Raw genomic sequence first — 23,015 nt, forward strand, 5'->3', positions numbered from 1 at the left:
CCTTACTCTCGTGTGTGGTAACCCATCCAAAAAGTGGGCTTTCGGCCGCTCCCCAGGGTCTGTGTTTCCCTTTGTAACAAGCCTGTTAGTTATCTGCTATCTGGTGGCACCCTTCAGGAACGACAGGCACGTTGTCACCATCTTCGCCCACAGCGTAACCAGTGCCGATGTCACTTCCAGTTGGTCACAACAGCGAGTGAGGCAGGACGGACACCCAGGGGTGTATTTCATACACAGAAAAGCTGCTCCTTAGATAGTTTATGAACGAATGGATGTCAGAGTTCCCCAGCGGGTGTAACTCTGTGATATGCTATGGCAGTCTAAGCCCGTGCTGCCCCAGAGAACTTTCTACAATATCAACACTCTGTGTCTGCCCCGGCCGGTTCAGTAACCCCCAAGCCGCGGGTGGCTGTTGAGAACTTGCAGTGTGGCCAGTAACTAAGAAACTGCATTTTATTTTATTTTATTTTATTTTATTTTATTTATTTATTTATTTATTCATAATTTTTTTTAAACATTTATTTATTTTTGAGACAGAGCGAGAGACAGAGTGCAAGAGGGGGAGGGGCAGACACAGGGAGACGCAGACTCTGAAGCGGGCTCCAGGCTCTGAGCTGTCAGCACAGAGCCTGATGCGGGGCTCGAACTCATGAACCGTGAGATCATGACCTGAGCCGAAGTCGGTCACTTAACCAACTGAGCCTCTCAGGCGCCCCTTATTTATTTATATTTAATTGAGGTGTAATTGACATATAAGACTGTATTCATTTTAGGGGTACAGGCTTTGATATAGGTACATACTGCAAATAATCACTAAATAATAAACGAAACTAAATAATCAGTTTAGTTAACATCCACCGGCTCACATAGTGACAAAAATTTTTTTTTCTCATGATGAGAACTTTTAAGATCAACTTTCCTAGGCACTTTCAAATTTACGATATGGTATTGTTAACTACAGTCACCATGCTGTATGTTACATCCCCAGGACTTTTTTATCTTGTACCTGGAAGTTTGTGCCTTTTGGTGCTTCTCCCCCCTTATCACCACCTCCCACTTCCTGCCTCTGGCAACCACCAGTCTGTTCTCTGGATCTATGTGTTCAGGTTTGTTTGTTTGCTTTTTAACGTTTATTAATTTTTGAGAGACAGAGACAAAGCAGAAGCAGGGGTGGGGCAGAGAGAGAGGGGGACACGGCATCCGAAGCAGGCTCCAGGCTCCGCGCTGTCAGCACAGAGCCCAACGGGGGGCTCGAACCCACAGACCACGAGATCGTGATCTGAGCCGAAGTCGGAGGCTTAACCTACTGAGCCACCCAGGCACCCCTGCGTTCGGGTTTTTTTTAAGCCGCACGTGTAAGTGGGATGATGCAATATTTGCCTTTATTTCACTTAGCGCAGTGCACTCAAGGTCCATCCATTTGCAAACGGCGAGGTTTCATCTTTTATGGCTGGGTAATATTCCACTGTGTGTATGTGCCACAACTTCCTCGTCCATTCCCCTGTCCGTGGACACGTGGGTTGTTTCCGTGTCTTGGCTGCTGTAAGTAATGCTGAGGTGGACGTATCTTTTCGAGCTAGTGATTGCGTTTCATGCGGATAAATCCCCAGATGCAGAACTGCTGAATCACGTGGAAGTTCTGCTCTTCATGCTGGGGGGAGCCTCCATACTGTGGACCCACCAACAGTGCGCAGGGTTCCCTTGTCTCTGCATCCTTGCCCACGCTTATCTCTTACGAGAAGCTGCATCTTACCTTTAATTTGACTGCAACGCCAGCCGCCATCTGTGGCTGGCGACTGTGTGTGGCACGGATCTTGGCACTCAGGGTGCCGTGCTGAACAAACAGACAAGGCCCTGTCCACACGGCCCTGTCCCTTCTCGTGGGGAAGGGCAACGGACAAGGATATAAACGAATAATGTAATTTCAGGTAGCGCTAAGTGTCCCGAAGACGATGTAATAGGGCCGTGGGAGAGGGGCATGGGGAGAAGGAGGCAGGGCTGCTTTGAGTAGCGAGAGACCTTCCATCAGAGGCCAGAGCCGGAGCAAAGGCCCCGAGGCAGGAGCATGCTTAGCACTTCTAGGATAGGAGTCTAGGCCGCGGCCGGGGATACTGAACAAAGGAGAAGGTAAGGGGAGGTTCCTGAGAGGGGTGGGAACCAGGTCGCGTGGGCCTCCCTGGCTCAGATCTTATGCCCGGAGAGGCAGAATATAGAGAAGTGGTCAGAGCCCAGGCACCAGAGCCAGCCCAGCTGGGGCAAGTCCTGGCTCCTCCTCTTCCGCCTCTTCCTGGCTGTGTGACCTTGGGCATGTTGCTCTGCATCTCTGTGCCTCCGTTTCTTCATCCATAAAACTGGGTAATTATTCTTCAGTTAATACATATGAAGTTCTCAGAATGACTCCTGGGCTTTGTGAGTCTTATACAAGTGTTAGCAGTTGGCGTCGTGATTGGAGGGTTTTGAGCCAGCGGTGATAGAATATGAGGAATTTTAAAGATGACTCCGGCCTCTGTTTGGGGAGTGGCTTAGAGGGAACAGGGAGCCCCCACAGGAGGCTTCTGGCATCGTCTAGCTGAGGGTCATGGTGGCTTGGATGAGGGGCCTGGTGCTTATGGGGTGCCCCACGGGGAGACTCGCTTCATCCCAGGGCAACGTTTGCATTTCCAGCAAGGCCTTTGTTTGGGGCAGGAGGGAGAAGTTTCAAACAAACGTGGCAGGAAAGAGATGAGCTCAAACAACCCACGTACCCCTCACCTGCTCCCGTGGTAATCGGCATCCCGCCCTTCTGGTTTCATTTACTTCCCACCACACGGATTGTGGCTCTCACACCATTCCACTCATCAGTTCTTCAGTGCGCATCTCTAACAGATAAGGAGTTTGTTTTTATGCAACTCCAATGCCACTGTCATACCTGGCGGTAATTGGTTATTGTGCGCTACAGCCCGGTTCATGTTCAAGTATCCCTAATTGTCTCCATGTATTTATTTATTTTTAGTTTCCATCCAAATTAGTTAGCCTAGAGTGCAACAATGATTTCAGGAGTAGATTCCTTAGTGCCCCTTCCCCGTTCAGCCCATCCCCCCTCCCACAACCCCTCCAGCAACACTGTTTGTTCTCCATAATTAAGAGTCTCTTCTGTTTTGTCCCCCTCCCTGTTTTCATATTATTTTTGCTTCCCTTCCCTTATGTTCATCTGTTCTGTGTCTTAAAGTCCTCATATGAGTGAAGTCATATGATATTTGTCTTTCTCTGACCAATTTCGCTTAGCATAATACACTCCAATTCCATCCACGTAGTCGCAAATGGCAAGATTTCATTCTTTTGGATTGCCGAGTGATACTCCGTTGTATGTATATACCACATCTTCTTTATCCATTCATCCACCGATGGACATTTGGGCTCTTTCCATACTTTGGCTATTGTTGATAGTGCTGCTATAAACATGGGGGTGCATGTGTCCCTTCGAAACAGCATCCCTGTATCCCTTGGATAAATGCCTAGTAGTGCCATTGCTGGGTCATAGGGTAGTTCTGTTTTCAATTTTTTGAGGAGCCTCCATACTGTTTTCCAGAGTGGCTGCACCAGTTTGCGTTCCTACCAGCAATGCAAAAGAGATCCTCTTTCTCTGTATCCTCGCCAACCTCTGTTGTTGCCTGAGTTGTTCATGTTAGCCATTCTGACAGGTGTGAGGTGGTATCTCATTGTGGTTTTGATTTGTATTTCCCGGATGATGAGTGACGTTGAGCATCTTTTCATGCGTCGGTTGGCCATCTGGATGTCTTCTTTGGAGAAGTGTCTATTCATGTCTTTTGCCCATTTCGTCACCGGGTTATTTGTTTTTTGAGTGTTGAGTTTGAGAAGTTCCTTATAGATTTTGGATACTAACCCTTTATCTGATATGTCATTTGCAAATATCTTCTCCCATTCTGTCGGTTGCCTTTTAGTTTTCCTGATTGTTTCCTTGGCTGTGCAGAAGCTTTTTACTTTGATGAGGTCCCAGTAGTTCATTTTTGCTTTTGTTTCCCTTGCCTCCGGAGGCGTGTTGAGTAAGAAGTTGCTGCGGGCAAGATCAAAGAGGTTTTTGCCTGCTTTCTCCTCGAGGATTTTGATGGCTTCCTGTCTTGCATTGAGGTCTTTCATCCATTTTGAGTTTATTTTTGTGTCTGGTGTAAGAAAGTGGTCCAGGTTCATTCTTCCACATGTTGCCGTCCAATTTTCCCAGCACCATTTGCTGAAGAGACTGTCTTTATTCCATTGGATGTTCTTTCCTGCTTTGTCAAAGATTAGTTGGCCATATGTTTGTGGGTCCATTTCTGGGTTTTCTATCCTGTTCCATTGATCAGAGTGTCTGTGTTTGTGCCATAAAAATTGGGTTTTTAAAAAATGTTTATTTATTTTTGTTAGAATGCAGAGAGGATGGGGGGATAGAGGATCTGAAGCAGGCTCCACGCCGACAACAGCGAGCCTGATGATGGGCTCAAACCCACAAACCCCAAGATCATGACCTGAGCCGAAGTCAGATGCTCAAGCAACTGAGACACCCAGGTGCCCCCCAAATTGTTTTTTTTATAGTTGTTTTGTTTGGATTAAGACCAAACATGGCAGTAGCTTTGAAGTCAAAGGTGCAACTGAGGTACAGCCGAGTCTGAGCGACCTGGTGGCTGTGCCCCATGGCAGGGTCTGGGCAGCCTCGAGCCTGGGGAGCACCATGCATCTTAGTAGGGTGGCTGGTGGGAAGGGGACCGACCCAGGTGCGTGACCTCGGGCTTGGTCTAGGCCACTGTCAGTCACCAGAGGGTGCTGAAATCTGGGAGCCGAGTCCACACTCAGGAGGTTAGGGGCATGGTAACCTTGAGAGCCCCAGAAGTCCTGGGTCTGAAACAGGCCCCCAGCCTGCAGGGGAAGGAGAGGCAAGCAGAGAATTCAGCCTTCGGAGAGGGGGTCCAACAAGGTGTTCAGGATCCAAGCAGCAGGTTGGGGATTCAGGACCAGACGACCTCCCAGCAGGGAGGAGGGCACAGATGTAGAACCAGGACGGAAGCCGAGACCCCTGCCCTGTGCTGTGCGGACTATAGCGGGAACAAGTGGTAGCTGGGCTAGACGGATGTCTGAGTAGGGGAGGGCTGCCCGCATGCAGGTGCCCGTCTCAGTAAATCCTGGGCCCCCTAGGGGTTGGGGCTCCCCCTCCCACCTCCTGCCTGCCTTGACCAGCATTGACTGAGTAGCTGAGCCTACTGATTAAATTTCTCAGTCCCAGAGATAGAGTATCAGTCAGGATTCTCTTGGTAGCAAAGAACAGAAAACCTAATTAAAACTGATGTAAGCACAGGGTGACTCAGTTGGTTGAGCATCTGACTCTTGATTTTGGCTCAAGTCATGATCTCATGGTTTGTGCGTTCGATCCCTGCATCAGGCTCCATGCTGACAGTGCTAGAGCCTGCTTGGGATTCTCTTTCTCTGCCCCTCCCCTGCTCACACGCTCCTGCACTCTCTTTCTCTCTCAAAATAAATAAATAAACTTAAAAAAAAACTGACATAAGCACAAAAGAGAGTTCATCAGCTCATGTAACAAGAGAGTATAGGGAATCTGGCTTCAGGCATGGCAGGTTCCAGGAGTTCACATGATGTGGTCCAGAATCTACCTCCCTCTACCATGCATCTCTGCTTTCCTCTATATTGGCTTCTTCCTCAGTCTCCAAGGGGTGGCACTTAATGGTGTCAGACTCCTTATTACATCAGCCCTTGCAGAGATTGTCCTCCTGAAAGGCCCAGATCTAGGACACGCCGGCCAGGCAACCTGTGGTGGGGTTCACGTTATCCCTCTGAAGAGAGGTTGGGGGAGGGACGGATGCCTAGTGGAAAATTGAGGTACTCTCTCCACAAGAAGGGAACACGTAGGAAATGATATCCAAACGAGGTCTTTTTACTTTTTCTCTAAGAACACAGAAGTCACGTGCCGTCGGACAAATTCATCGGCTCCCAGATCTAAACCTTCCCCAAAGCTTAACTTCTGAACCGAGCTTCCTTTCATCCTGGCCCCCAGACGCTTGTCTTTGGCATTTCTGCCCAGCAATCCACGGACCCTCCCAACTCCGCATCCCCGAGCCCAGGCTGGTCTGTCCCAGCCGGTCTGGTCCCCTGCTCCCTTTTGCGGCCTCCCACCCCTGAGTCCTCCTCTTGTCCCTCTGCCCCTCACTGGGCATCCCTATTTCTGTGGCCAAAACCTGTCTTCTTCAGGACCCAGCTGCTCCTTCGGCTCGCAGACCCCCGAGCGAGACGCCTCCCATCTCCCTCTCTACTTGCTTAGCCTCTCAGCCCTTAGCCTCATCAGCAGGGGCTTATCGATCCCCCACACTCCGCTGTTGTGCTGGGGCCAGGAATCAGATGCGCTGTCTACGCCTGCCAGCTCACACCCAGCGGCATCAGGAACGAACCACAGTTCAACGAGGCCAGTGCGGTGACGTGGGATGAGTCGGGGCATGAGCCGGGGACCTCGCAGCTGCAGGAAGCCTCCAGGGAGAGTGGCACAGCCCCCTGCCGTGACCCCTCCCTGGTCCATCCTGGGAAGAAGGCCACCACGGAGGCTGTGTCCCCGGCCAACCACAGGCCGCTCGCAGACAGCTTTCAGCCGGCTCCCAACGGCCTTTGCAAAATTCTTTGCGTTGCCAACTTTGAAAAATTGGGCGGTTTTACATGAAAATGGGGATTTTCGACTTTTATTGAGAAAGGAAGCTGTGGCGACCCCAGGCCACATCCGCACCCGAGAGCTGTGGCAGAGCTCCATCACGGCGCCACCGTCCTCCCCGTCCCTGCTAGTCTCCCCGGCACAGTGACACGGGCATCACACCATGTCGCCCCTCCCACGTGCGATGCTCGCCCGGACCCTGCACGCATGTGTGTGCGTGTGTGTTGCGGACCTCCTCCGCTCCCAGCCCCCCAGACTGGCCCCTCTGGCTCTTCCGTCCTTGTCCAACTCTTCTCTCCCTCTGGTCTCCATAACACTGTCCTCTTCACTACGCCTTTGCTCCTGCTGCCTAGCCCATCTTATTTTTAAAAAAAAAAATTTTTTTTAACGTTTATCCATTTTTGAGAGAGATCGAGTGCAAGTCAGGGAGGGGCAGAGAAAGAGGGAGACACAGAATCCAAAAGAGGCTCCAGGTTCTGAGTTGTCAGCACAGAACCCGACACGGGGCTCGAACTCATGAACCGCGAGATCATCGCCTGAGCTGAAGTCGGACGCTTAACCCATGAGGCCACCGAGGCGCCCCAGCCTGTCTTATCACAGACCCCGCCTTTCGGGGACGTCAGGGTCCTTGTGTCTTCACACACAAGCCTCCTGCGTGCCTCTAGCCTGCCCCAGGCCTCTTCTGGCATCTCCGGCCGCACCCTTCCAGGCACCAAGTCACATGCTTCCCCAGGTGTTCCTCAGTTTGCTGAGGCTCCGATATCCCCAGCTTGTGCCCCCTGGTCAAATCCGCCCTGCAGGTGTACCCCTGCAGGGGGTTGTACAGCTTGTGGACCACTTGACGAATTTGAAAATTGGCTCTGGATGAACTGGCCACATTGCCCGTGTGCCTCGGCCCAGAGGTAGGGGAGTCCTGACCTGAGACAGGGAGAGTGATGCTAAGCCCCACGCTAGAGTGGATGGGACTCTTCCTGTACCTGCTGCCAGCCTCTGCCTGGAACAAAGGGAGCAGGGAGTCTCCCGGCCATGTTAGCCCTGAGTAGCAGCCTTGGCAGGTACATACGTCCGGGGCGGTAGAACGGGTATAAGGCCAGGATGGTAGCTTGCATTTCGTGAGTACGTGCTGTGTGCCAGGCGGTAGGCAAAGGGACTTTGCATGTATCGGCCCAGTTCTTCCGTCCAGCCATCCTATAAGATGGGTATGGCGTGATGGGCTCCATTCTACAGATGGAGAAACTGAGGCACTGAAAAGCAGAGCATCTTGCCCGTGGTCACATGACTACCACGCGGTCTGGTGCCCATCACATGGTCCTGCCTTTCAGTGGAGACTGTGGTCACCGGAGAGCTGTGCCCCATCAAGGCAGCGGCCAATGCCTTTCAGCCCTGGCCGCATGATGCCAGATGGCCTCGATGTTCAAGAGAGGCCGGAAATGCACATTGTTACGTGAAAGCTCCCGATTTGTAGATCTTATTGACTCGTTCTGAAAATTTTAACAGCCCCGGGAACCAGCCCGGCACAGATTTAGCCATAGAGCTGCTTGTGACCCGATCTGTCAGGGCCCATCCACGTCTGTTGTCCTGAGTGTGTGATGTTGGGAGGGTCAGAGTGCTTGGCCCAGAGCCCGGCAGGTACTAGGTGCTTGTTAAATGTCACGGTGCCTCACCGTCTTCTTCAAGTTTCTCCATCACAAAAACGGTTTTCATTGTCCTTCTTTTCAGGGGACATGTAAAAGGCCACTGAGATCTCTTCCCCATAAAACATTCAAGTTCAGGTGCTCCGGGAAGGAGCACGTTCAGTTCCCAGAGCTAGGCCCCAAGATACCTAGGGATTGGGCCTCTTCCCTGTCCTTGAAGATCTCACATCCAGGTGAGGACAGGCACGCACATGTGGGCACTCAGCAGCTGAACATCCCCGCACGTTCAGCTGCCCACATCCAGCTTGTAAGCCCAGCTCCGAGAGCCCAGAGGAGGGGAGGAGGGGCAGACAGGGAGGGCCGAGGGGTTCCTGGACGAGTCAGCCCTGAGCCAGGTCCCGAAGCCTGCACGGTGGGTCCCGGGCGGCAGTGGCTCAACCCCAAAGCCCCCCTCACCCCCACCCCTGATAAGCCTACTGTCAGGGTAAACCCCTCCCGGTCCACCCAAAGCCCCTAGCTCGTGACAGAGCCTATGGAGTGGGGCCTTCAGGATGGCCCCCCCAGGCTGCCCATGAATGAGGCCCAGTCATCGTGCCTCTGGCCCAACTTCAGTTGGGTGCCCAGGGAAGGGTCTGCTCTCACGGACCCTCTAGGGCATTCAGCATGTAGGCCTAGCCGGGGCTGGCTCCAAATGTCATTCTGCCGGCGGTGCCTCAGGCAGATGTTTGTCTCTGGGGAAAGCACTTCATGAATGCAAATACCCACGGAGCTGCACCGCCATTAATCTTTGCTGAGCAGTCTGTGCGCTCATTGAAAGGGGTATGTCACTCGACACCGGGGCCACGCGGGGAATTGGCCTTGCAGAGTCAGTCAAATGACTTAGATTGGAATAATATTAATACCGATGTATTAAAAATGCATGACTGTCTCAACATGGCTGGTTCTCGGCGCCTGTAAAGAAGGAAGATACAGAAGGACGACAAAGTCGGGATGTGGACGAGGAAGGATGTTCCCACAAATCACATGCCAACCATAGGGTTTCACAAAGCGTCCTTTTGAAAACCCATTACGGAAGGGGTTTGAGGCAGCATCGACAGGGGCATAAAGGTAACGCTAGTTAAGCAAGGAAGAAAACATGAGCGCCAAGGAAACAAGCGTATACACACACACACACACACGCGTGCGCGCGCGCACGTGACTCTTAGAGATTAAGGCGGTAGGCAAAATTTCACCCTGGACTTCTTGGAGGCCAGGCCAAAGCGGGAAACAGTCAGGACTAAAGGGCTGCTTATTGGAAAGGGAGGAAGCAGCCTGGTTCTTTAGAAGCGGGAGAATCTTCTCCGCATATCCACGTCCAAAGACATACCACATACAGAGCTTTACTGCGGGGACCCTGAGCAATAGGGATGAGCAGAATCTTCCACACTGCACGCGTGCATCTCACATGGTGTCTAACCCCGCCCCTGAGCTGTGGTGACGGGGACATCAGTATGTACATAGATACGGAGGAAAAATCTGGAAGGGCACATGTGCACACACCCCCCACCCAGTGCCCACAGTGATTGCCCCTGGGGGGTGAGGAGGGAGCCAGGGTGGGGACGGGAGAGACTGGGTCCACAGGGACTTACTAAAAGCTAGACGTGGAGTCAGAGCTCCTGCCAGGGCAGGGGATTCTGCCCGTGGCCAGACCTTCTCTGGATCTAGCTTGACCCCAAGGGAGATGCCAGGCAGAGTGGCTAACCGCTCCTGCGCACGAGCTGTGTGACCTCAGGGAAGGCTGAGCCTCACTGTCTTCATCTGCAAGATGGGTCCTAATGCCCACCGTGCGGATCTGCTCCAAGGGCTGCGTGAGATGATGCAGCCTTTTATTTTCTTCACCCTTGGAATCCCCGGAGAAGTGACCACTGCTTGGTTCCCCGCCAGGGAGCCCACTCTGGTGATCGTTGGACCAAATCCACCCACAGATACTGCTTCTTTGGCCGCAGAGTGCTGGAAACATCTCAGATTTAAGCACCATCAGGCAAGGCCTGAGCCTCCCAGCTCCCCACGCCCCCCATCACGCCCTGAGGTCCTACGTCAGTGCATCTGTCTCCCACCTCCCTGGCCCCTGCGGGCATTTGACGGTGCACCTGCTTCCCTCCTTCTGTCCCCGCTCCGCCAGACGCCTTGGAGAGAGCTGGGGCAGCGGACGGCTAGAGGTCAGGCGGTGCTCCGGGCCGTTCGCGGAATGTACACGAACACCCTCGGAGAGCCGGCCATCTCATTTATAAGAGCCGAGGTGCCCACCTCCTGGCCCTGCCGGACCGAAAGCCCTCTCCCCACCACCCCCTCCCCTCTTGCAATGAGAGTTTCTGTCTCACCAGATGTTTCCGTGGTGGTAATTGTGCAGAACTAGTCATTGAAGCTGCCCGTGCCGTCCTCCTCGAATAGCTCTTTCCTGATTAATTCCCAGCACGCGCTTGCTCTGTGCCTCCGCTAAACAGAGAACACATCCATATAAACATGTAAAAGAGTGGTTTGAGAATCGACTTTTCTGACAGTCGGCAAATAGTAGCCTGCCATCCTGCAATTGGATGATTGAAGCCGGGTTCCTGTGGTATAACATGGGCTTGAGGGCCCCTCGTTCTAAATTGCTGCGGAACCTCTGCAGCAGTAGCTTGGTGAACTAGAAATTTAGTTAGAGCTTACTCGCCCCGCTTCCAGAAGGCAAAGGGCGGGGAATGAGCGTAGATGGACACCCCTGGGGTCTCAGATCCTGTACCTCAAAGGCAGATCAGAAGCCAAAGCGAGGTGGAAAATGATCCAGCGGTGAAACAACAGGCCGCCGTTTTTCTCCGATCAGATTTGTTCTCAGAACGTCGTCCGAGAACAGTGCCATCCTGGAGAAAAGTACCTGCGTTTGGGCACTTTTAGTTCCAAAGTCAGTGTTGAGTGCCAGCCGTGCGCCAGGTACCTGCTGGGCCCTGGGATGGGATCGGCGGGGCCTCCGCTGTCTTGGGGCTGGAGTCTGAGCGGGGGAGACCGTAGCTAAGCTAAAGAGCTGATGAACATGACCATTTCAGAGACAGGAAGGAAATCAAACAGGGCGATGGGAGAGACAGGGGGCCGGATGGGGTGAGGGCTCGAGAGAGGGGCAGGAAGATCTCTCTGGGGACAAGGAAGAGCCCTTGCAGGTATCTTGGACGAGACTGCTCCAGCCCAGCCCACAGGTCCCAAGGTGGCCGTGAGCCCTGCGGGATGACGGGGCAGCCATCAGACCTGTGTGCTGGGAGTGGAGGGAGGAGGAAGAATGTGATAGGAGCCGGGGCAGAGGTCCGAAGGGGCCAGATCACATAGGCCTCGTCGGCCCCTGAAGGGCACTGGAGTTTATTCTTTGTGTAGTGGAAAACTGCTAGGGGGTTTTAAGCAGGGGTTTGCCATGACCTGTTAAGTTACTTCAAAACAAAACAAAACAAAACAACCCCTGGCTGCTGTGTAGACAATCAAGTGTGTTTGTGTTGCGGGGGGGGGGGGGGGGGGGGGGCACGGGCACAGCAGGGAGGAAGCAAAGGCCAGGTAGGAGGCTGTGGTCATTGTCTCGGGGAGGATGGCGACAACATGGGCTGGGGGGCAGCAGTACATTCAGAGACGAGAAGACCGAGATTCAGGAGGGGTTTTGGAGGGAGCCCCTGGGGGCTTGTGACATAAGAGAACGAGAGGAATCAGGACTCCGAGGTTCAGGCATCCCCTGACCGTTTTTAAGACAGGCGAAGACCAGGTTTGGGAAGAAGGAATCGAGAATTCTTTGGGGGGCAGGGGCGCCTGGCTGGCTCTGTTGGTTGAGCATCCGACTCCTGATTTCAGCTGAGGTCGTGATCCCAGGGTTGTGGGATCGAGCCCTGCGTCGAGCTCCATGCTGAGCGTGGAACCCTCGTGAGATTCTCTGTCTCTCTCCCTCTGCTCCTCCCCCCACCCCCTACTTGTGCACTCTCTCTCCAAAAGAAAAGAAAGGACTCTGTTTGGGGCATGTTAAGGTTGGGACACCTGTTGGATATCCCAGAAGAGAGGTCATGCGGTCACTTGGCTTGCTGGAGAGTTCGGGGTTGGAGAGTAAAATAATCAGGAGTCAAAAAATAAAAATAATGTAAATAATCGGGAGTCATCAACGTGATGATGGTATTTAGGGCCCATGGGCTTGGATGAGACCACCTAGTGAAAGGGTGCAGAGGAATCCGGAGCCCTAGGATTGAGCCCTGGGGCAGCCGAAGAGGAGGATCAACAAGGAACCTGGGGCTGCAGCGGTGAGAGCTGGAAGCAGGGGAGAGACCAGGGGAGCGCAGGGCCCAGGAGCCTGGTAAGGAAATCTACCGAAGGGGAGTAAGCCGTCGCCCCAACTGAGGACCGCACATCTCCCAGGGGACCCGGCAGCCTGCTGGACCCTTCAATTTACTGTCCGAACCGGGACACTTCAGAGGGTGGAAAGTGGACTTTATGAGTGATGGCACCAGGACAACAGGAGGAAATCCCAATTGTCCCAGACTAACAAGGAGGCTTCACCCCTCCCCAGCGATTGGTGCCCTTGCCAAGCAGGGGACCACGTAGAGGTGGAGGCAAAGGCCAAGAGGGAAGGCGGGGAGGAGCAGCCGTGACAGTGACCCTCAGAACTGAACAAATTGTGGGGCATCCCTGCAGCGGACCACTCCTCAGCAATTAAAAGGAATAAAACTACTAATTCACACAACACAGGGAACCTCAGTTACGCTGTGTCAGAGAAGTCAGCCCAAATAGTGCAAGACTCCTTTTATACGAAAATTCTAGAAAAATGCAAAGTAATCTGCAGTGACAGAAAGCTGACGGGTGGCTGCCTGGGGGTGAGGGGAAGCGGGGAGGGTAGGATTCCAAAGGGGTACAAGGAAATTTGGGGGTGATGGATGTGTTCCTTAGCTTGACTGCGGAGCTGATACGCAGCGTATACAGGTGTTAAAGCTTACCAAGCTGTATGCTTTAAACACGCATGGTTTACTGTATGAAGTATGTATTCTCTCATAAAGCTGTTTTTAAATTTTCTTCTTAAAATTTATTTTGAGAGAGAGAGAGAGAGAGAGAGCAGAGGAGGGGCAGAGAGGAGAATCCCACGCAGGCTTCGCGCTGTCAGCACAGGGCTTGGTGCTGGGCTCGAACTCATGAACCGCGAGATCGTGACCTGAACTGAAACAGAGTCAGACGCTTCACGGACTCAGCCAGCGAGGCACCCCGTAAAGCTATTTGTAAAGAAAGAGTTTTGCTGTAAAGAGGAATGGACAGTCGGGGCGGTAGCAGGAGGAGGTGTGATTATGTTTTAAGCATGAGCAAAGGAACATTAAATACCTGCATGAGGCAGGGCATGAGTGTCGTGGGGAGGAGACGGGAAGGCTAAGCCAGGGATCCTTCTGTGAAGGTTACTGTACGTATGTCATGCCGAGGAGTTCGGAATTCATCCCATCGGCCTGAGCTTCTCCACCTTCCAAGGAATCGTCCGGAGAACGTGTTACCAGCACAGCACCACACCACATCCCCTTGCCCCCCCGCCTTCCGATAGCAGCTGAGGTGGGACGGTCCCCGGGCATGCTGACAAGGCACCGCCTCCAGTGCTCCCAGATCTCTCGGCCTTTCTGCTCAGGGCCTGATCCCAAAGTCCCAGTGGCCTCAGTTTGTGTGGTGGGGAGTCAGTGCCCCCAGGGGCAGCCTTCAACAGCGGGGAAGGGGGTCAGTGGACAAACACCCCAGCCTCCCGCCTTGGGAGGGATACTTCTGAGTTGTGTTCTGTGGGTTCCTCTGAGGGCCCCGGTGGAGTGGAACACCGTGTGCACAACAGCCGGGACCGGCTCAGAAAAACACTGGGGGGTTTTCTCCTGCCCTATCTTACTCTCCCAACTCCCTCTTGGGAACAGCTTTCACATAAGCAACCTGTACTCAACCCTTGTCTCAGGCTCTGCTTTCAGGGCACCTGAAATGATATCTGTGGAGCCAGGGGCTCTGCGTTTCCTGTGCACATCAGGCTTTCCTGACACAGAGGTCCCAGGAACCATATATTAAAGAATAGGCAGTGAAAAACAAGAACGATTTTGGAAAGGGGAGTGACTGGGCCAGACCTGCTCTTGTAGAGAACGAACTCTGGCAATGTGAAGTTGAGGTTGAAGGCAGCAAGAGACAGGAAGCAGGGAGACCAATTAGCAGGCTATTACCAATGTCCCAGCAGGGAGCAGTGGTGAGAAGGCAGCAATTGGGGCCGTCTCTTTGTGAAAGTCCTTTGATTTATAAAGTATGTAACAGTTCACACAGAAATGACACCAGCCTTATTTAACATCCCCGGTGCTATGGTTTTTTTAAAGCTTGCGTTTCCAGCATTCCACATTTTTCTTTTTGATCTTCCGCTTCCAAAATGTGATACGTCAGCCTGGTGCCACACAGCTTCATTTTGTTAAATTTTGTGTTTTCAGGATCTTGACATTGGTGCCAAGCACATGAAGCTTTATGTCAATAAAAAGCTCGTCTTTGATGGCACGTTAGACAAAGGAGGTGGAGAGGGCCCAGCTGACCTGAGCGTCCTGGTTGGCCAGAAAAACAAGAAGGAGGAAAGAATGGAGAGGACCGTGGGTGCCCCCTCGGGAGAAGGCGGAGATGCCTGCCAGACGGCTGGCACAGATGGGGCCCGCTCACAGCCAGCCGGAGCAGCGGTAGATGTGAAGGTTTCTTCCCAAGGAAAGTTATTTGGCGAAAAGATGAATCCTCCCAATTGCACGAAAGACAATTCGTCCAAGTTAAACGAAGACACGAGCTTATTAGCAGCCCCAGCCCCGATGCCGGCCTCCATGGGTGGCGTGCCCCGTCCTCCTCCCCTCCGCCCGGCTGTGGAATGCCCTGCCCTGGACCCAGGGCCCTCTCTGATCCAACAGCTGGAAAACCTCACGGGCAGAAAAGTCTCCGAGCCACCAGCAAAAACTCCCTCCTGGTTGCAACCTTCTGCCGCGGGGAAGGGCAGGAAGCAGGGAGGCAGGAAGCCAAAACCCCTGTGGCTGAGTCCCGAGAAGCCACTGGACCGGGAAGGCGGGCTTCCGTCTGATGACGTCATTGGCGCCAGGGGTGAGGGTCCTAGAGAGGCTGAGATCGGGGATAAAGGCCCCAGGCGTGAGCAAGGGCGAGCAAGCAGCTGGAATGTCATCGCTGGGGAGAGAGCCCAGAAGGTGACCCCCAACGTCTGTGACGATTTTGACATCTTTAACCAGCCCTCCAACAGAGAGCGCCCTGCTAGTGGGAGGAGGGGCCCGAGGAAGGACGCCCTCAGCAGCGGTCACAGTGATGGCCAGCCAACCAGCAGAGGTAAGCTCGAGAAGCGGTCTGACCCGGGTGCCATTGTCCCCATGATACCATTTTGCTCCATGGACCCCAGATAAGGGCCTCCTCATCTGCAAAGCAAGGGGGTTCGGAGGGACAGAGAGAGAGAGAGAGAGAGAGAGAGATTGAGACACAGAATCGGAAGCAGGCTCCAGGCTCCGAGCTGTCTGCACAGAGCCCGACCCTGGGCTCGAACTCACGGACCGCGAGATCATGACCTGAGCGGAAGTCGGACGCTCAACCGAAGCGCCCCTCCCTTCTCCTTTTGTGAAGAGAAATCAGAGATGTACAATATTATTTTTCAACATTGGCAACTGATTGATATTATTTTTAAACCACTAGGTGGGTCAAAAAAAAAAAAAAAATCTCCTGGGAGGACTCACCTGTTTTGTCAACTTCGCAGTAGATTATACGTGAGCAGTCTGAAAGGAGGGTGCCGAAGACTGGGTTTCCGACTATTTGCACTCAGATCTGGCTACTGGGAAGGCGGGCAGCATAGCAGCTACGAGTCGAACCATTTGAATCCAGCCACTGCGACTTGGAGCTCTGGTACCTCGGGGCTGGGACTTACAGAGCCTGGCGTGTCCACTTTCTGAGCCTCAGTGTCCTCATCTGTAAAGTGGCACCAGTAACACCCATCCCCGTGGGAGGATAAAATGAGGTCATACGTGTGCAGCGTCGGGCCCAAAAAAGCACCCGGAAGGTGTGAGCTGTTGCTCTTCATCACCGTCACCCCGGGATTCTGCCTCCTGGTGTATCTGTGTGCAAAGCCAGGGAATCTATTTCCTAGCGAATCAGGTCGACATGTCTGTTGTTACTGTCCAGAAGACAGACCCCGGGGGCCCCCGGGTGGCTCCGTCAGTTCAGCTTTGGACTCTTGCTTTCAGCTCAGGTCACCATCTCATGGTTCGTGGGATTGAGTCTCTAGGATTCTCTCTCTTCCTCTCTCTCTGCCCCTCCTCCACTCGCTCTCTCAAATACACTTAAAAAACAACAACAACAACAACAACACCCCAAAGGTCTGCATTCAGCCCACGTCTACACTCAGACATGCAGAGAATCGGTGGCCTCTTTCAGACCCCCGATGTCACCTGGGGCACCCAGGCAGGTCCCTCGGACTCAAGGTGCCTTTCCATGTGGGCGAAGGGCTCCCTTCTTCCAGAGCTCCTCCCCCCACCCCCCACCCCCACCTGGAGTTAACCCTGAGACTGGGTGTCAGGGAGGAGAGCAGAGCAGACGTGGGGGTGCTCTTTGAGGGTAGGGGCCGTGTCTCATCTGTGTCAGGGGCCCCGGGAGCCTGACACATGGTGGGTCCTCTGCAGTGGGGGAGGGGAACTGCCGTGGCTGGATGCCTGACGTGTGTGTGTGTGTGTTGTGTGTGTGTGTGTGTGTGTGTGTGTTAAGCTGGGCTCTCGTCCAGGCACGTTACTCAAATGATCCTCATTTTCTCCTCACGACAGCCCCATTTTACAGATAAAGAAAGTGTGAGGTTTAGGAAACTCTCCTCAGGTCACGCAGCCAGGGAGGGTTAGAGCGGGATTTGAACCCAGGCCAGCCTGCTCCAGCATCCGTGCCTCAAACTACCACCCCTTTGGTGCCCCACCTCCGCAGCGCCCCCGGCCGGGGAGAGCCGGGCACTGCGGAGCCTTCCTGGTAAGACAGACCCCGCACAACCTCTGGGAGCTCCGAGGTGATGGGTGTTATTCTGACTTGTCCACGTTCAGAAGATTCTTCTCTCATTTTAATTTCTTTCCAGGCATTTCACTGCTTGGCTCAATGACACATTAAGAACCGGGCCCTTGAGATTTAATGCTTGTTAAGCCAGTCATGCTAAAAAGGAAAGTTGCTTAGAAATTTTAAATTACCCATTACGTAGAGCCAAATCCCACAGCCGTGCCCTTCAGGAAAGGCACAAGGCAGAGCCCTCCAACGACGCTTGTAGAATGGATGACCGCCCGAGTTCTTCCCTGGGACTGGAGTCATGGTGTCACCGAAAGACAGAGCTTGGAAATCCTTTTGTCTGACAGGGCCTCTCATTATAGTGGCATCCACATCTTGGAAGGGTCCGCATCAGGGGTCCATTGGCTATGGGGGAACCAAATCACATCTGCCCGGTGGGAGCACTGACCCTCCGGAAAGCCGGCGTGCACCCAGGAGACGTGGCCGCGACTCCCCGGGGCTGCCGGGCCCTGCCTCTGCCACGTTCCCTCACTCTTCCTCATGAGGTCAGCTGCCCCTGCTCTTTCCTGGGGGTGGGCAACGGCCTCACCGCCGGGGAGCAACGGTTTCTGGCTGTGGCTCCCAAAGTCTCACGGGAGCCGCTGATTGGTCGACTTGGGTCAGGTGACCGCTCTTGGCCCAATCGGCTGTGGCTGGAGGCTGTTCACCTTGAACGCGTATGGCTCTGTCGAGTCTACGTTCGTTTTCATTTCTCGTTTTAGTAACAATCAGCCCATACCCCATGGTGGTGCCCTTGATTTTCCTAAGCTCGGGTTTAGAACTCCGTGCTGCATGTTTACGTCCCTCCGCCAAGAGGTAGTTTTAAACCTTAAACCCGCCATCTCATACGGGTACCCACCTCCCCGCCCCCCCGCCCCCCCAAGACCCTGTCGACTGCACGTGAAAGCAGCAGCAGCTTTGTGGTGTCCGTTCAGGGCTGTGGGCGGGGAGGTTGACAACGACAAAGCACGGATCACGGCAGCTCCCCAACTCCCGGGGAGCAGTGACCGCGTGTTCTCCAGACAGAGGGAAACGTGGGCCAGCCTGCTGTCACGTCCGAGAGGTCCAGGTGAAGGCCTGCACGTCTCTGCGTTCGAAACCCAGAGCGTACATCTTTGTACGCTGTTGTACGAGGAGAGTAAGTCGGGAACGCAGACGCAGAGTGAGGGCAGAGTCCTGCCTTTCTTGGCCACCCAGGCCGAGAACCACAGGCCGAGTCCCTGACACATGACGTCCGTTCCCTCTCCTCCGCGCGCTTGCAGACCAACCCCCAGGCCATTCATTTCAGTCAGTGGAAATCAAATCACAATAAACTGATGTCATGACGATCCATATGGGAAGTACCTTCTGCCAGATGTTAAGCCTCGCGCCTGGAGGAAAAGAAGGAAGAAACTCCTAGGGTCTTTTTTGATGGCAGATGAGGAGGGGAGAGGACAGGTGCAGGAGAGCTGACAGGTGGAAGCCGGGGGCGGGGGGGGGGGGGGGGGGTCCCTCGGCTCCGGTCCTGAACCCAGGGGTTGCATGACGTTGACACCAGCCAGCCGTCCCTGTGCTGGCACACATGAACTGAGCACTTACGTGTGCCAAGGTCTATGGGACACACCCGGGGAACCGGGCAAAGGAGGAGGCGGGGACAAGATGGGCAGGCACGTGGGGATCAGGGAGAAGAGCATTCCTGGGAGAAGAGACTGCAAGGTATGCAGGAAGAGACTTGGGGTGTCCATGGAACAGAAAGGCCGGCACGGTGGAGCTGATCGTCAGGGAGGAAGGTATGAGGCGTGGCGGCGTGGCGAGGAGTCAGATGCTTCCCAGCACGGTAGAGACAGTGGCAGTTGGAGGGTTTGGTGACAAATTCCCTTTGAGGCACACGGAGTTTGGAGTGACAGAATGGACACGTCTCGGCCTTCCGAGGGGTCTTTGGAACTGGACGGTGGTGGCCGGGGGAGACAAGCCAGAACTTGATGCAGAAAATCGAGCGGTGCCTGCCTGGCAGCCGGGAGCTGGCTGGGCGAGGCCAGAGAGGAGGACCGGAGGGGGCCGAGGCCTGGGGCAGGGCAAGGGCGTGGGGAGGCTGACAGCAGCAGCAGCAGAAACAGCAGCGGAGAGCCCGGAAGTGCCAACGCTCCTGAGCGGGCGAGGAGGGACCGCCAAGTGGAGGAGCTGTGCCTGGGATGTGGGGCATGAGGACTGAGGAGAGATCGAGTACACGGAGTCATCGTGTACATGCAGAAAGTCAGCACAGGGGAGGGTCGTGGGAATTATAGGACTCCTATGGAGGCAAGGGACAGAAAGCCACCAGGGGTTTGGCTTCAGGCTTGGCTGGATCCAGGGGCTCAGATGATGTCATTGGGGCTCTCCATCTCCTGGCTCACGTCCCCGGTGTTGGCTTCGTTGTCAGGCAGCCCCCCCTCCCCCACAGCGCAGCAAGCTGGCCAGCGGCACTGCACGCTCACGTCCGAGATCCTGCAGCAGACGGGAGCCACTTTAAATTTTTTTTTAATGTTTATTTTATTTTTGAGAGAGAGAGACAGAGCATGGGCGGGGGGGGGGCAGAGAGAGAGGGAGACACGGAATCCGAAGCCGGCTCCAGGCTCCGAGCTGTCAGCACAGAGCCCGACGCGGGGCTCGATCTCACAGACCGCGAGATCATGACCTGAGCCGAAGTCGGACGCTCAACCGACTGAGCCACCCAGGTGCCCCAGAGGAGAGCCACTTCAAAGTGAGCCCCCCTCTCTCCATAGTTCCCTTCCCAGCCTAGAAGGGCACCGTCGGGATTTGCCTCATCTGGATGGCCTGAAGGCGGGGTGATCCCCAAAGGAAAACCAGGAGAAGGGAAAACGGGGTTTGGGTGAGCCCAACAGCAACTCCACAAAGAGGCCCCAGCTTGCAGGGCTTGAGGGAGAAAGAACACAGTGGCCGCAGCAAAGGGAAGGAGAAAATAGGGGGGGAGGGGCGGTTGGAGGAAGTCATGAGATCGGGTCTGGCTTCCTTTTTCTTTCAGGTGGGAGAGATTTATGCGCATCTGCAGGCAGAGAGAGGGCAAGGTGCCAGTGGGGAAGAGATGATTGAGGGTTCTGGAGAGAGGGGATAATCGATGGAGCCGGGCCCCCTAGGAGACGGGCAGAAAATGGAGTGCAGAGCACCGTCCGATATGAAAGGAGAAAAAACAGAACGTCAGTGTCATCAGCTGCTGTTTTCCCAGAATGACACCCTTACGCGGCAGTTAGCCGTGGCGTGGCCGCGAGGGCAGGGCCGCTGCTTGGTGCGCACGCTGGGCCCTTTCTGTTCCGCGAGGAGGAGAGTGCAGCCTTCGGAGCGCGCCTCCGAGGGCCCGACTGTGTTCTCCGTGTGCTGGGGACGCGGGCTTCCGATCTGGAAGCCAACCTAGCCACGCACAGAAGGAAATTCCTTGCTTGTAACATACCTGTGTTGTTGGCGGTTTCTATAGCACCTTCTCCCGGTTATAAAAATAACACATCCAGGGAGCTCGGAAGATCAGGTGACAAAGAAGCTAAAAGCCCTTCCTACTCCCGTCCCAGAAAGGATCGTGGTAACACGTTGGCGCGCACCGCCCGTGCTAGACTCTGCTGCATCTGACAGTCGCGGGTCTGGCTTTTTCCCACTCAGCGTTCTTTCACGAGTGTTCCACCTGCCGTTAGGCAGTCTTTGAAGACGCTGTCCAAGTCACGTGACGTGACAGGCTCAGAGCAGACCCCCTGGCTGCTGACTCGGGCGCGACTGGCGGTGGCGTGACCCCCGCCCGTCCTGTGAGTGTCTGACACGCCGGATGATTTCCAGCAAAGGTTGTCACACAACAGTGTCTTCCCTCGATTTGCATGGCAGTTGCCTTAGGAAATTCAAAGCGTCTTATCGGGAGGCCTGGGTGGCTGGCTCAGTTGGTGAAGCATCCGACTCTTGGTTTCGGCTCAGGTCATGATCTTGTGGTTTGTGAGTTCGAGCCCCGCGTTGGGCTCTGTGCTGACGGGGCAGAGCCTGCGTGGGCTTCTCTCTCTCTCCTTGTCTCTCTGCCTCTCCCCTGCTTGTGCACGTGCTCTCTCTCTCTGTCTCTCAAAATAAATAAACTTAAGAAAAAAAAAATTCAAAGTATATTGAAAAATACTTTGCTTTTTGTAAAACAGCCAGATTCTAGACTTGAGTAACCATCGTCAATTTTTTACCAACCTGAATGTGGCATGTGACAGGAGGCCCCGACTGTCCTGCACAGGGCAGGATATTAACATCCCGGTCCCACCCATCAAAGGCCAGCAGGGCCTCTAGGCATTGAGACCCCAAGAGCCACCCCACTGATCTCTAGAATGCCGCCCCACCCCCAAGGGCGACCCCACCTGGCCGAGAGCCCCTGGGTGAGACAGTCTGTAAAGGTCCCTGCTTGCACACAGGGCACTAATGGGGCTTCACCCTCCTGTGTTCTTCCAGAAGACGCCCGGTCCACCGAGACGCCGCTACGACCCCGGCGGTGCAGTGAGCAGGAACACACGCTGCATGAGTCCTGGGACTCCCTCAGTGCCTTTGACCGCTCCCACCGGGGACGCATCTCCAACATGGAGCCGCAGGGGGACATCCTGGACGAGTTCCTGCAGCAGCAGAAGGCCAGCCGGCACGGCGAGCAGCCGCCCCCGTGGAAGGAGGAGAAGCTGGGGCCAAGGAGAGGCCGGGAAGACAGTCCCATAGAGACGGACGACGCGAGTGACTTTGAAATCCCCGTCTTGCCTTACGGACAGCGCCTGGTCATCGACATCAAGTCGACGTGGGGGGACAGGCACTATGTCGGCCTTAACGGAATAGAAATATTCAGTTCCAAGGGGGAGCCGGTGCAGATCGCGAACATTCAAGCCGACCCCCCCGACATCAATATTTTACCGGCCTACGGGAAAGACCCCCGCGTGGTCACCAACCTCATCGACGGGGTGAACAGGACCCAGGACGACATGCACGTCTGGCTGGCCCCTTTCACACTGGGCAAGCCCCACACCATCTCCGTAGACTTCGTGCACCCTTGCCAGGTCGCCCTGATCCGGATCTGGAACTACAATAAATCTCGGATACACTCCTTCCGTGGCGTGAAGGACATCACCATGCTGTTAGACTCGCAGTGCATCTTCAAAGGAGAAATCGCCAAGGCCTCGGGGACCCTGACAGGAGGTACAGTATGTCTGTAAGAATGTTCTGGAAGCCTCTACCTACCACCCGCGGAGGCTCTGAGGAAACACTAAAGACCCTGGCTCGCCAGTGACAGATGGGTCTCTCCTCTTCCTAGGCCTGGCCCACTCCTCCCCTTTTGCAGCACGGGGGTGTGCGGGGGTGCACGGGTGAGCTGACCTCATTTAAACGCCTCCCCTGGGCGCTGGCCCCACTCACCTTCCCTAGAGCCTCAGTCGGAGAAGGGGGAGTTCTTCTGCAAGCGACTTATTGAGGGGGTGCTCCCAGGAGAGCCTGTGGTCCAAGGAGAGAGACAGGATAGGAATGAGGGGAAGCCAGGCAAGGATACGATTTGGGAGAAGCCCAGCCTCAGCCCGATCCCAGAGAGAGCTCTGGAGCTTAAACTGCAAAGTCCGTCCTGCCTGAAAGCAAAGCAGAAGAGCTTTGGAACCCTGCAGGCTCCCCGG

At 54.5% G+C, this 23,015-nt stretch overlaps 1 protein-coding gene across 1 annotated transcript in view; it reads left to right on the forward strand.

The window, feature by feature from the left end:
* Positions 1-23,015, forward strand: part of KATNIP (katanin interacting protein) — a 142,415-nt gene that overhangs the window by 93,534 nt on the left and 25,866 nt on the right. The window contains exons 14-15 of the mRNA XM_049638467.1: positions 14,775-15,654; positions 21,826-22,551. Of these exons, the coding sequence (XP_049494424.1) occupies positions 14,775-15,654; positions 21,826-22,551 (1,606 nt within the window). The remainder of the gene's footprint in view (positions 1-14,774; positions 15,655-21,825; positions 22,552-23,015) is intronic.

This window comes from Panthera uncia, chromosome E3 (assembly GCF_023721935.1).
Source record: "Panthera uncia isolate 11264 chromosome E3, Puncia_PCG_1.0, whole genome shotgun sequence".
Classification (NCBI taxonomy): domain Eukaryota; kingdom Metazoa; phylum Chordata; class Mammalia; order Carnivora; family Felidae; genus Panthera; species Panthera uncia.